Source organism: Pseudophryne corroboree, chromosome 9 (assembly GCF_028390025.1).
Source record: "Pseudophryne corroboree isolate aPseCor3 chromosome 9, aPseCor3.hap2, whole genome shotgun sequence".
Lineage (NCBI taxonomy): Eukaryota > Metazoa > Chordata > Amphibia > Anura > Myobatrachidae > Pseudophryne > Pseudophryne corroboree.
In genome coordinates, this window is record NC_086452.1 from 167,581,644 (window position 1) to 167,596,518 (window position 14,875).

General features: G+C 44.6%; 1 protein-coding gene across 4 annotated transcripts in view; it reads left to right on the top strand.

Moving 5' to 3' along the window:
* The window catches only part of KYAT3 (kynurenine aminotransferase 3), a 255,249-nt gene that overhangs the window by 84,265 nt on the left and 156,109 nt on the right, over positions 1-14,875 (top strand). Inside the window, exons 2-3 of one of the 4 annotated variants that reach the window (XM_063939940.1) lie at positions 12,636-12,666; positions 13,541-13,641. The exons of 1 other annotated variant lie outside the window; for it this stretch is intronic. In XM_063939940.1, coding sequence (XP_063796010.1) covers positions 13,543-13,641 — 99 coding nt within the window. In that variant the 5' untranslated portion in view covers positions 12,636-12,666; positions 13,541-13,542. Of the gene's footprint in view, positions 1-12,635; positions 12,667-13,540; positions 13,642-14,875 lie in introns of those variants that run through there. 2 more of the 4 variants (XM_063939941.1, XM_063939939.1) reach the window with 2 other exon arrangements.

Consider the following 14,875-nt stretch of genomic DNA (forward strand, 5'->3'; position numbering starts at 1 on the left):
TTCCAAACGTGGTGTCTACGTTTCATATCAACCAACCTATTGTGGTTCCGGTGGTTACCGACACCTCTGCTACTTCAAAGTCCTTGGATGTTGTGAGGGCTTGAAGATCTATGTCATGCGGACAGCGTCACAGAAAACCTGACTCGCTGTTTGTTCTTTATGATCCCAATAAACTTGGGTGTCCTGCTTCAAAGCAGACAATTGCACGCTGGATCAGGCTAACTATCCAGCATGCTTATTCCACGGCAGGATTGCCAATTGCAAGATCTGTACAGGCCCACTCTACTCGTTCAGTGGGTTCTTCCTGGGCGACTGCCCGGGGTGTCCCAGTTTTACAGCTCTGCCGAGCAGCTACTTGGTCAGGTTCGAACACGTTTGCTAAGTTCTACAAGTTCGATACGTTGGCCTCTGAGGACCTTCAGTTTGGTCAATCAGTTCTGCAGGAACCTCGGCACTCTCCCACCTGGTTTGGGAACTTTGGTACATCCCCACGGTACTAATGTGGACCCCAGTATCCTCTAGGATGTAAGAGAAAATAGGATTTTAATTACCTACCAGTAAATCCTTTTCTCGTAGTCCGTAGAGGATACTGAGTGCCCGCCCAGTGCTTCGTTTCTTCCTGCACTTTTACTTGGTTAAGTAACATAGAAACATAGAATTTGACGGCAGATAAGAACCACTTGGCCCATCTAGTCTGCCCCTTTTTTTTATCCTTTAGGTAATCTCAACCCTTTTTGAACATTAATTCTTTGTAAGGATATTCATATGTCTATCCCAAGCATGTTTAAATTGCTCTACAGTCTTAGCCTCTACCACCTCTGATTGGAGGCTATTCCACTTATCCACTACCCTTTCTGTGAAATAATTTTCCTTAAATTTCCCCTGAACCTGCCTCCCTCCAGTTTCAGTGTATGTCCTCGAGTTCTAATACTTCTCTTCCTTTGAAGAATGTTTCCCTCCTGAACTTTGTTAAAACCTTTGGTATATTTGAAAGTTTCTATCATGTCTCACCCTTTCCCTTCTCTCCTCCATACTATACATGTTAAGCTCTTTTAGCCTTTCCGGGTAAGTTTTGTGATGTAGGCCATGCACCATTTTAGTTGCCCTTCTTTGTATACTCTCTAATGTATTTAGATCCTTCAGGAGATATGGTCTCCAGAACTGGACACAGTATTCCAGATGAGGCCGCACCAATGACCTATACAGTGGCATTATTACTTCTCTTTTCCTGCTACTGATTCCTCTCCCTATGCAACCAAGCATCTGACTTGCCTTTCTCTTTGCTTTATTGCATTGCTTTCCTTCCTTTAAGTCACTTGAAATAGTGACTCCTAAATCCCTTTCCTCCTCAGTTGTTTCCATTATAGTACCCTTGATACTATATTTAGCCTTTGGGTTTTTGAGACCCAAGTGCATGATTTTGCATTTTTTAGCATTAAACTGTAGTTGCCATGTTCTTGACCATTTTTTCAAGCCTAGCTAGGTCATCAATCATTTGTTTTACCCCTCCTGGTGTTTCTACCCTGTTACATATCTTTGTATCATCTGCAAAAAGGCATACTTTCCCTTCAATACCATTTGCAATGTCACCAACAAAGATATTAAAGAGAACTGGTCCAAGTACAGATCCCTGGGGTACTCCACTGGTAACATTTCCCTCCATAGATTGCACTCCATTTACTACAACTGTCTGTTTCCTATCCTGCAACCAGGTTCTTATCCATTTAACTATTTTATAATCCACCCCCATACTTTCAAGTTTACTTAGCAGTCTGCGATGTGGGACAGTGTCAAATGCCTTACTAAAGTCTAGATATGCTACATCTACAGCTCCCCCTTGATCTATTATTTTCATCACAGAGTCAAAAAAGTCAATCAGATTTGTTTGGCATGATCTCCCACCTGTAAATCCATGCTGTTTTGGATCCTGTAAGTTGTTTTATTTAAGATATTCAATAACTTTCTTTTAGTAGTTTTTCCATTACTTTCCCTACTACTGATGTAAGGCTTACTGGTCTGTAGTTACTTGCTTCTTCCTTGCTTCCACTTTTGTACAGTGGAACTACATTAGCTCTTTTCCAGTCCTCTGGAATGGCACCTGTATTTAGTGACTGGTTAAATAATTCTGTTAATGGTGCCACCAGCGCATCTTTTAGCTCTTTTAGTATCCTTGGGTGTATCCCATCTGGCCCCATTGATTTATCCACTTTTAGTTTTGAAAGTTCAGTTAGGACCTTCTCCTCTGTAAATGTATTTTCATCTACCTTATTTTTAAGAATGTCCTTGCAACTTAACTGTGGCCCCTTTCCTTCTCCTTCTGTAGTAAATACCGAGCAAAAATAATTATTTAGGTGATCTGCTATTGCCTTGTCTCCCTCCACCAAATTCTCACTCTCTGTCTTAAGTCTTATTATTCCTCCATTTGATTTTCTCCTTTCATTTATATACTTAAAAAAAAGTCTACTGACTGGGCCATTTTCTCCTCAGCTTCTGCCTTTGTACGTCTGATCACTTTCTTAGCATCCTTCCGTCTGTCAAGATACACCTCTTTGTCATTATTATTTTGAGTCTGTTTGTATTTCCTAAAAGCCATCTTTTTTGCTTTCACACTAGTTGATACTTCTTTTGTGAACCACACTGGCTTCCTTTTCCTGGTGCTTTTCCTAACCCTTTTGATACAAAGGTCTGTTGCCCTTAGTATTGCACTTTTCAGTTTTTCTCATCTCTCCTGCACCCCTTCCAAGTTCCTCCAGTCCGTCAATGAATCACTTAAACATCTCCCCATTTTTGCAAAGTCAGCATTTCTAAAATCCAACACCTTTGTTTTTGTGTGACGAGTTGGATTCTGTCTTTATACTAAACCATACTGCTTGATGATCACTGGATCCCAGGTGCTCACCCACATATATGTCTGATATCCTGTCACCATTTGTAAGATTTAATTCTAATATTGAGTCTTTCCGAGTGGGCTCCCTCACCAATTGCTTGAGAGATGCTCCCTGTAAGGAAGTTAGAAATTTTCCACTTGTAGCTGATCTTGCAAAGGACCCCTCCCAATTTACATCAGGTAAATTAAAGTCTCCCATGATTATGATTTCTCCCTTTAAAGCCATTTTAGAGATGTCCAACAATAGGTTCCTGACCAAATCCTGCCCCTGGCCTGGTGGTCTATAGATCACCCCAATGCAAATAATGTCCTTCTCCCCAGTTTCTGTGGTGACCCAAAGGGCCTCAGTTTTGTCCTCAACATTTTGTATTAAAGTAGCATTTATGGGGTTTTTTCACATACATTGCTACACCTCCTATTCTTCCCATTCTATCCTTCCTAAATAAATTGTATCCTGGTATAGCTATGTCCCAGTCATGATTCTCATTGCACCATAACTCAGTAATTGCGACAATATCCAGGTTATCCCTTGTCATTATCGCAATTAGCTCTGGAATTTTGTCTCCTAAGCTCCTAGCATTTGCACACATAGCGTTAAGAATTTTGTCTGTGCATCTGTTATTAGTAGCCATGTGCAGACAGTACAAAAAAAATGACAAGTTTAAAGTTGAAATTACCTGTTTGGTGATGCTGTTCAGTGTTTGTTTGTTTTTTTGTTTTTGTCCCCCCCCCCCCCCCCCCTTTTTCCCCTTAACAGGAATCACACTCTGTCCTTTACACCACGACTACACCTCACTAAATGGTCAAATGGTCAAAGGAGGTAAACACCAGACAGCATGCAGTAGTAAAACTGTTTCACTGAACAACTTCCCCACACATGCGATGCCAATTACAAGCAATTTGTTACATCAAAAACATACATGAGTTTGCATAATAGAGAACTGTAGTGAGCAGATTGGGGATGTCTTTTCTTATTTTTAAAGACGGATAATATGCATAAGATGAATTACATACTTTTGAGGCATTAAGGCAGTCCATATGTCATAGTTTTGGTGTGTTGATGTTACCCTTCTGTTTTCCTTTGGTTTAACGCAGGTATAACGCTAATATTATAATAACACTTTTATGTGAGCACTTCTATTGAAGCACTACCAGCCGACGGCTACCAGCCGTATACTAGACTTTAAATAGGAACAATTTCCAAGTGAATGCAATGATTGCTAACTACACCCAATACAATCCCCCTTTAAAGCTAAGGCCATAAATTAGCTTAGACAAACAGGTATTACATACCAATAAGGCAGCCAACTAAATCTTTACAAATAAAAAAAAAAACTAAAACTTTTTCAATGTACCTTTGTAATACAACACAGCTATGCCACCCATTCCTATTTCATTTGCATTTGATGGTAGTAATGCTAGTTCAAAGTAGTATTGTTGGTTCAGCGGTTGCTGTTCCTGGTTTAAGGTTTGGTTAGCTTGGCTTTCCTCTAGTTTGTGTGTGCTGGTTCGGCATCTCACCACTATCCTTTTATATCCTTCTCTCAAAGGATTTACCGGTAGGTAATTAAAATTCTATTTTCCTAGGGGTGGAATCCAGATACTGTGTAACCATGCACGTGTATGGCCACAATATCTAATGGGTTTCCGACTGTCAGATAAAGGGGTATATGCAATTGCGGTCGAATTCCCGAAAATGTCGAAAAATGGGACATTTTCGCCCAGAAAAAAAAATATCGACAATGCAATTCAGTACTTTCCGTCAAAAAAACGGACTTTCCAAATTCGACTTTTTGAAATTCGACATTCGAATGCAGAGATCCCACGTGACTGCTGTCACAGAAAGGTCTCTTCAGCCAATCAGCGAGCGCAACGTCCTGGCACTCTGCTGATTGGCTATGCGCGTCTGAGCTGTCAGACAGCGCATCGCAAAGCCTCTCCATTATATTCAATGGTGGGAACTTTGCGGTGAGGTCACCCGCGGTCAGCGGCTGACCGCGGGTAACCCCACCGCTGACGGCAAAGTTCCCACCATTGAAACTAATGGAGGGAGCTGTGCGATGCGCTGTCTGCCAGCAGACGCGCATACAGCCAATCAGGTGAGTGCCACGAAGTAGCGCTTCCTGATTGGCTGAAGAGACCTTTCTGTGACAGCAGTCACGTGGGGTCCCGGCATTCGTGGAAAGGGGTCCCATGTGTAAAGATGGGACCCCTTTCAGTCCGTTTGGTCCGGGTGTTCGTTTTTTTTTTTTGCCAAGTACGTGGATTATAATCTGGACACTGGATCAGGTGAGTATAATTTTATTCACAGGTACACGTGGATTCTACTTGGACAAGTGGACAGAGGTCGGCGTGTGAACATAGGTAAGTATGTATGTGTCGACATGTGTGAAATAAAGTTTCTCTGACGTCCTAGTGGATGCTGGGAACTCCGTAAGGACCATGGGGAATAGACGGGCTCCGCAGGAGACTGTGCACTCTAAAAAAAAAAAGATTAGGTACTATCTGGTGTGCACTGGCTCCTCCCTCTATGCCCCTCCTCCAGACCTCAGTTAGAATCTGTGCCCGGCCAGAGCTGGGTGCTCCTAGTGGGCTCTCCTGAGCTTACTAGAAAAGAAAGTATTTTTAGGTTTTTTATTTTCAGTGAGTTTCTGCTGGCAACAGACTCACTGCTACGGGGGACTAAGGGGAGAGAAGCAAACCTACCTGCTTGCAGCTAGCTTGTGCTTCTTAGGCTACTGGACACCATTAGCTCCAGAGGGTTCGAACACAGGCACCTGTCCTCGATCGTCCGTTCCCGGAGCCGCGCCGCCATCCCCCTTGCAGAGCCAGAAGAACAGAAGCTGGAAGACGTAAAAATCGGCGGCTGAAGACTCCTGTCTTCATTAAGGTAGCGCACAGCACCGCAGCTGTGCGCCATTGCTCCCAGCACACTTACACACTCCGGTCACTGTAGGGTGCAGGGCGCTGGGGGGGGGGGGGGGGGCCCTGGGCTGCAATTGAGATACCTTTGGCACAAAATCATACATATATACAGTCTAGCACTGTATATATGTAAAACCCCCCGCCATTATTATACACTGACAGCGGGACAGAAGCCCGCCACTGAGGGGGCGGGGCCTTCTTCCTCAGCACAACAGCGCCATTTTCCCTTCACAGCTCCGCTGGAAGCACGCTCCCCAGGCTCTCCCCTGCAGTATCCAGGTACAAGACGGGTTAAAAAGAGAGGGGGGGCACATAAATTTAGGCGCAAATCGATACAGACAAGCAGCTATTGGGAAAATCACTTATTAGCAGTGTAAATCCCTGTGTTATATAGCGCTGTGGTGTGTGCTGGCATACTCTCTCTCTGTCTCCCCAAAGGACTTTGTGGGGTCCTGTCCTCAGTCTGAGCATTCCCTGTGTGTGTGCGGTGTGTCGGTACGGCTGTGTCGACATGTTTGATGAGGAAGGTTACGTGGAGGCGGAGCAAGGGCAGATAAGTGTGGTATCGCCCCCGTCGGGGCCGACACCAGATTGGATGGATATGTGGAAGGTCTTAAATGACAATGTAAACTCCTTACATAAAAGGTTTGATGACGCTGCAGCCTTGGGACAGCCGGGGTCTCAGCCCGCCCCTGCCCAGGCGACTCAGAACCCGTCTGGGGCTCATAAACGCCCTCTAGCTCAGATGGTTGACACTGATGCCGACACGGAGTCCGACTCCAGTGTCGACGATGATGAGGCACATTTACAGTCTAAAATGACTAAGGCCATCCGATACATGATTATTGCAATGAAAGATGTATTACACATTTCTGAGAGTAACCCGGTTAATACCAAAAGGGTTTATATGTTTGGGGAGAAAAAGCAGCCAGTGACTTTTCCCCCATCTGATGAATTAAATGAATTGTGTGAAGAAGCGTGGAGTTCCCCTGATAAGAAACTAGTGATTTCTAAGAGGTTACTGATGGCGTACCCTTTCCCGCCAACGGACAGGTTACGTTGGGAAACATCCCCTGGGGTGGACAAGGCGCTGACACGCTTATCTAAAAAGGTGGCCCTGCCGTCTCAGGATACGGCCGCCCTAAAGGAGCCTGCGGATAGAAAGCGGGAAGCTATCCTGAAGTCTGTGTATACACACTCTGGTACTCTACTGAGACCTGCTATTGCTTCAGCCTGGATGTGTAGTGCTGTAGCAGCGTGGACAGATACTCTGTTAGACGACATAGATTCCCTCGACAGAGATACTGTTTTGCTAACCCTGGGCCATATCAAAGACGTTGTCTTATATATGCGAGATGCTCAGGGGGACATTTGCCTGCTGGGATCTAGAATTAATGCTATGTCCATTTCTGCCAGGAGGGTCTTATGGACTCAACAATGGACAGGAGATGCTGATTCTAAAAAACACATGGAGGTTTTGCCTTATAAGGGTGAGGAATTGTTTGGGGACGGTCTGTCGGACCTCGTGTCTACAGCGACAGCTGGACGTCCACTTTCTTGCCTCGGGTTTCCTCACAGCCTAAGAAAGCACCGTATTATCAAATGCAGTCCTTTTGTTCCCAAAAAGGCAAGAGGGTCAGGGGTGCATACTTTCTTGCCAGAGGCAGGGGTAGAGGTAAGAAGCTGCACCATGCAGCCAGTTCCCAGGAACAAAAGTCCTCCCCTGCTTCCACTAAGTCCACCGCATGACGTTGGGGCTCCACAGGCGGAGCCAGGTGCGGTGGGGGGCGCGTCTCCGAAACTTCAGCAGCCAGTGGGTTCGCTCACAGGTGGATCTCTGGGCTATACAAATTGTATCTCAGGGATACAAACTGGAATTCGAAGCGACTCCCCCCCCGCCGTTACCTCAAATCAGCCTTGCCAGCTTCCCCCATGGAAAGGGAGGTAGTGCTGGCGGCAATTCACAAGCTGTACCTCCAGCAAGTGATTGTCAGGGTCCCCCTCCTTCAACAGGGAAGGGGTTACTATTCCACAATGTTTGTGGTACCGAAACCGGACGGTTCGGTGAGACCCATTCTGAATTTAAAGTCCTTGAACACTTATATAAAGAAATTCAAGTTCAAAATGGAATCGCTCAGAGCGGTGATTGCAAGCCTGGAAGAGGGGGATTTTATGGTGTCGCTGGACATCAAAGCTGCTTACTTGCATATCCCCATTTACCCACCTCACCAGGAGTACCTCAGATTTGTGGTACAGGACTGTCATTACCAATTCCAGACGTTGCCGTTTGGCCTGTCCACGGCACCGAGAATATTTACCAAGGTAATGGCCGAAATGATGATACTCCTTCGGCAGAAGGGAGTTATAATTATCCCGTACTTGGACGATCTCCTCATAAAGGCGAGGTCCAGGGAGCAGTTGTTGATCAGCGTAACACTCTCTCAGGAAGTGTTACTACAGCACGGTTGGATTCTGAATGTTCCAAAGTCGCAGCTGATTCCTACGACGCGTCTGCTTTTCCTGGGCATGATTCTGGACACAGAACAGAAGAAGGTGTTTCTCCCGGTGGAGAAGGCCCAGGAATTAGCATCTCTGGTCAGGGACCTCCTGAAACCAAAACAGGTATCGGTGCATCACTGCACGCGAGTCCTGGGAAAGATGGTGGCTTCATACAAAGCCATTCCCTTCGGCAGGTTCCATGCGAGGATCTTTCAGTGGGATCTGTTGGACAAGTGGTCCGGATCGCTTCTTCAGATGCATCGGCTGATCACCCTGTCCCCAAGGGCCAGGGTGTCTCTTCTGTGGTGGCTGCAGAGTGCTCATCTTCTCGAGGGCCGCAGGTTCGGCATACAGGACTGGGTCCTGGTGACCACGGATGCAAGCCTCCGAGGGTGGGGGGCAGTCACTCAGGGAAGAAACTTCCAAGGGCTGTGGTCAAGCCTGGAGACTTCTCTACACATAAATATACTGGAACTAAGGGCCATTTATAACGCCCTGAGTCAAGCAGAGCCTTTGCTTCAAAACCGGCCAGTGCTGATTCAGTCAGACAACATCACGGCGGTCGCCCATGTAAACCGCCAGGGCGGCACAAGAAGCAGGATGGCAATGGCGGAAGCCACAAAGATTCTTCGATGGGCGGAGAATCACGTGCAAGCACTATCAGCAGTGTTCATTCCGGGAGTGGACAACTGGGAAGCAGACTTCCTCAGCAGACACGACCTCCACCCGGGAGAGTGGGGACTTCATCAAGAAGTTTTCCAACTGATTGCAAACCGATGGGAACTGCCACAGGTGGACATGATGGCGTCCCGCCTCAACAAAAAGCTAAAACGTTTTTGCGCCAGGTCAAGGGACCCTCAGGCGATAGCTGTGGACGCCCTAGTGACACCGTGGGTGTACCAGTCGGTATATGTGTTTCCTCCTCTTCCTCTCATACCAAAAGTATTGAGAATAGTAAGAAAGAGAGGAATAAGAACAATACTCATTGTTCCGGACTGGCCAAGAAGGACTTGGTACCCGGAACTGCAAGAAATGCGCACAGAGGACCCATGGCCTCTGCCTCTCAGACAGGACTTGCTGCAACAAGGGCCCTGTCTGTTCCAAGACTTACCGTTTGACGGCATGGCGGTTGAACGCCGGATCCTAGCGGAAAAAGGCATTCCAGATGAAGTTATTCCTACACTGATAAAAGCTAGGAAAGACGTGACAGCAAAACATTATCACCGTATATGGCGGAAGTATGTTGCTTGGTGTGAGGCCAGGAAGGCCCCTACGGAGGAATTCCAGCTGGGTCGATTCCTGCACTTCCTACAGTCAGGGGTGACTATGGGCCTAAAATTGGGGTCCATAAAGGTCCAGATTTCGGCCCTATCCATTTTCTTTCAAAGAGAACTGGCTTCACTGCCTGATGTTAAGACTTTTGTAAAGGGAGTGCTGCATATCCAGCCCCCTTTTGTGCCACCAGTGGCACCCTGGGATCTTAACGTTGTGTTGGATTTCCTGAAATCACACTGGTTTGAGCCACTTAAAACCGTGGAACTAAAATATCTCACGTGGAAAGTGGTCACGCTGTTGGCCTTGGCATCGGCTAGGCGTGTGTCGGAATTGGCGGCTTTGTCATGTAAAAGCCCATATCTGATCTTCCATATGGACAGGGCAGAATTGAGGACTCGTCCCCAATTTATCCCAAAGGTGGTGTCATCGTTTCATTTGAACCAACCTATTGTGGTGCCTGCGGCTACTAGGGACTTGGAGGACTCCAAGTTGCTGGACGTAGTCAGGGCTTTGAAGATCTATGTTTCCAGAACGGCTAGAGTCAGGAAGACTGACTCGCTGTTTATCTTGCATGCACCCAACAAGCTGGGTGCTCCGGCTTCAAAGCAAACTATTGCTCGCTGGATCTGTAGCACGATTCAGCAGGCTCATTCTGCGGCTGGATTGTCGCATCCAAAATCGGTAAAAGCCCATTCCACGAGGAAGGTGGGCTCTTCTTGGGCGGCTGCCCGAGGGGTCTCGGCATTACAGCTTTGCCGAGCTGCTACTTGGTCGGGTTCAAACACATTTGCAAAGTTCTACAAGTTTGATACCCTGGCTGAGGAGGACCTTGTGTTTGCTCATTCGGTGCTGCAGAGTCATCCGCACTCTCCCGCCCGTTTGGGAGCTTTGGTATAATCCCCATGGTCCTTACGGAGTTCCCAGCATCCACTAGGACGTCAGAGAAAATAATAATTTACTCACCGGTAATTCTATTTCTCGTAGTCCGTAGTGGATTCTGGGCGCCCGTCCCAAGTGCGGACTCTCTGCAATACGTGTATATAGTTATTGCTTAACTAAGGGTTATTGTTATGAGCCATCCGTTTAGTGAGGCTCAGTTGTTGTTCATACTGTTAACTGGGTAAGGTTATCACAAGTTGTACGGTGTGATTGGTGTGGCTGGTTTGAGTCTTACCCTGGATTCAAAATTTCCTTTCCTTGTAATGTCAGCTCTACCGGGCACAGTTTCCCTAACTGAGGTCTGGAGGAGGGGCATAGAGGGAGGAGCCAGTGCACACCAGATAGTACCTAATCTTTTTTTAGAGTGCCCAGTCTCCTGCGGAGCCCGTCTATTCCCCATGGTCCTTACGGAGTTCCCAGCATCCACTACGGACTACGAGAAATAGAATTACCGGTGAGTAAATTCTTATTTTTACTATCACGGTGTGCGTGTCCTGTTTTTATTTGGGTATTTTTTTCCAGTAGAACTACAGGTACCATCGGGCCCGTTTTTCTCCCGCATGCTGGTACTTGTGGTTTTCCAAGTACCAGCTTGCGGGGGAGATTTGCTGGGACTTGTAGTACTACTGGAAAAAAACAATATTCTTTCAATATTCTCAAGGCTATTAGCCCCCCATCCGCAGCCCTTGGATGGGGGGGACAGCCTCGGGCTTCACCCCTGGCCCCTGGGTGGCTGGGGGGGGGACCCCTTGATTGAAGGGGTCCCCACTCCCCCAGGGTACCCCGGCCAGGGGTGACTAGTTGGATATTTAATGCCACGGCCGCAGGGCGCTGTATAAAAGTGACCCCCGGCTGTGGCATTATCTGTCCAGCTAGTGAAGCCCGATGCTGGTGTAAAAAATACGGGGGACCCTTACTCTTTTTGTCCCCCGTATTTTTTGCACCAGGCGCAGAGCCCGGTGCTGGTTTTAAAAATACGGGGGATCCCCTGTCATTTTCCCCCCCAGATTTTTAGAACCAGGACCGGCTCGAAGAGCCCGAGGCTGGTTATGCTTTGGAAAGGGGACCCCACGCAATTTTTTTTCTGTTTTTTTAACCGTTTTTTCCGTTTTATTAAAAATCGGATCAAAATCCGTCAAATCAGCCGTTTTTCGACAGCGGGACTGTCGAATCCGTTTTTTATTGAATATGTTGAATTCCGGCACCCACTTGCCGGAATTCGACGGTCGAATTGTGTCGAATTAAAAAAACGGCCGAAAAATTGCCGCGATTCGCCGCTAATTGCATATACCCCAAAATGTCTGTCCGTTTGACAGCGATTTTATCTGACCATGTATGCCCAGTATTACTATAGTGCAATATGAGAGCTTACGCAAATAATGTTTTTTGCTGACACATTTTAAAAGATCCACAGGTGGAGCTAATTATCTCGGTTGTGATTCTGTGAGGAGACCTGGAAAACATGAACTGTTTGTGGTCCTCAAGGTGCATAAACACGGAGAGATTCGGGCTAACCCCGATTCTCACTGTGTGATAGGGACTAGGTCGGTATCGCAAACATATAATGACTGTGCTTGCGAAACTGGCTATGTGTGATTTTGGCTCAGTGTCAATTTTGACTATCTTTTCTACGAGATAGTCAAAATTGACTTGACTATCTAGGCTTGCGATGCCGATGCGTGGCATCGCATCAGGATCGCAAGGTGACTTTCATGCGCACTGGGGCGCATGCACAAGCGTAGTTCAGACCTGATCGCCTGCTGTGCGATCAGGTCTGAATTAGCCCCCGAGTTTGAAAACCTATGCTGTGGGAGGAATATTGAAACAAATATGGGACATTCTTTTATTTTATCTCAATATAAATTTATTTTTTACATTTTTATCTTGTTTCGAAGCATAATGGGTTACTAACTTCTTTAAAAACCATTAAGGGGGAATTCAGTTATCCCCTAAACTTTTTGGGAGTGAAACCTAGGAATTTTTCATGATTTCTTATTTTCACTTTTACACAATTTTTGTTCTCCCAATTCTACTGTTGTTTGTGCCCCAAAATTTTCATGCAAAAACACATGAATCTTTGATGATGTTTTTTTTTTAATGTGTTTTTTAGCCTCCGCGATTGCAGGTGAAAAAAATACCCGGTGAGTACCGATTTTGATGCTAATTAAATAGCCCCAGGAATCAATTAGCCTGGGGTAAATTACTATAACTAATTGAATTCCCCCATACATGTTAATACAGGTTGAGTATCCCTTATCCAAAATGCTTGGGACCAGAAGCATTTTGGATATCGGATTTTACCGTATTTTGGAATAATTGCATACCATAATGAGACAACATGGTGATGGGACCCAAGTCTAAGCACAGAATGTATTAAGGTAATTTTAGCCAATATTTTTCAGAACTTTGTGCATTGAACAAAGTGTGTGTACATTCACACAATTCATGTATGTTTCATATACACCTTATACACACAGCCTGAAGGTTATTTAATACAATATTTTTAATAACTTTGTGTATTAAACAAAGTTTGTGTACATTGAGCCATCAGAAAACAAAGGTTTCACTATCTCACTCTCACGCAGAAAAATTCTGTATTTCGGAATATTTGGATATGGGATACTCAACCTGTACTATAATAATAATAATAATAATAATAATAATAATAATAATAATAATAATATTATTATTACTACTACTACTACTACTACTACTACTCGAAAGTTTGTATAGGTTTGAGATAAACATTTTGTTTTTTTAATGAAAATTTAATATGGAAATGTTATGATTGTAATTTTATTGTGTCATGGTATATTTGTGCTTTATACGTATAGTTCCCCTTTTTGGGGCACTGAGTAACTGTACGCTTATTATATTGATAAAGCAACAGACCCTTTTTTTGAATGTAACACATTTTATTATTGTTTTTAATATTTTAATTCTTTGAAATTGTAGCAACATCATTGTTGCCCTGCTTACCTAACAATGCACCTCTTTTATTGACCCATTCTGTAGGCATGTTGATTGCTTTTCGTGCTGTCTGCCGCTTTGGGAATCGCTCTCATTTGCTGAGGACAGTTCATTCCTCTCAATTCCTCAGCTTTTCCACTACAGCTGTATGTATTGCTTTCTACATTCCAATGGTCTTGCTTAGAAAATTGATTTTGGCATTGGTGGTGGCACTTAATTATATTTGGAGGTTATTTTTGGAAACACAAATGCATCCTCTGTGTGCATACATTTCATATTTGTTGGTTGTTGCTTGAAGATATTTTTGTTGTTGTGTTAAATTTTCTTGTTGTGTTTTTTTATTTTTCTGGCCTAACACTGACAGAAGTGCCGTGGGGAAATAACTACTTTTATTTTGTTGATTAGGAGAAATATGCGCTGTTTATTTTAATCTAAATACAGTATGCACAAAAATTCTTTTTAAGGTGATCTAAATAAAATTGGCTTCAACTGAAGAAAGCATTTCTAACAATTGGAAATTCATCATCCGTTGCTAATTTAGCAAAATGTTGGAGGCAAAATCTGTTATAGTTGCTACAATAAGGAAAATAACACATATCACAGATCGCATAGTCTTCATTTTTGTAAGAACTGTAATCCGTATTAGGTCTTGCTTTGGCATTTAACCCCTATGCCGCTGAGCAAATTTTGGCTCTTTTATTATTTGTGCAGTACCCAAACAGATTATGGGGTGTATTCAATTCAAGTCGGAACTGGCGTCTTATTGGAAAGACGGCAGTTTCCGACTTTTTTAGGTCGGATAGTGTTCCGACCTATTCAATCGGGCTGCTGTTTTTCCGACAGGTCAGCAATTCCAACTTGTCGGAAAACACGTGGATCGGCGGACTAGCCGCGGATCCACGTGTTTTGTCTGATTTGCGGCCAAATCAGACCATTTTTAGCCCCGTTTTCGACAATGTCAGTCCGACTTTAAAAAAAGTCGGATTGACAGTGTCGAGAATGGCCAAATCCTGTCGGATTTAGCCGCAAATTGAATACTGCGTTGGAAAGGACCCGACAAGCATTGAATAGACCCCTACACCTTTGTTTTTATCAGTAGATAGAACTGTTTGTCTTGGCCGAGTAAGAAGAAAAAAAAAGGCTACCAAAAAAAGTGCTTCACTTTATTGAAAATGGAATAAAATGGAATATTTTTTCTAGACACATTCAATAAATATTTTGCGGTTCTTGCTTTGGTATTCATCTATCTTTCTAAAACATCAAAAAGCGGTATTCTACATGTAGAATTAAAATCGTCCACTGATGACGGCTAATTCAGAGATGTACGCAAACCGATTGATTGCGTACATCTCAGATGCTTACTGAACTGTGCATGTGCAG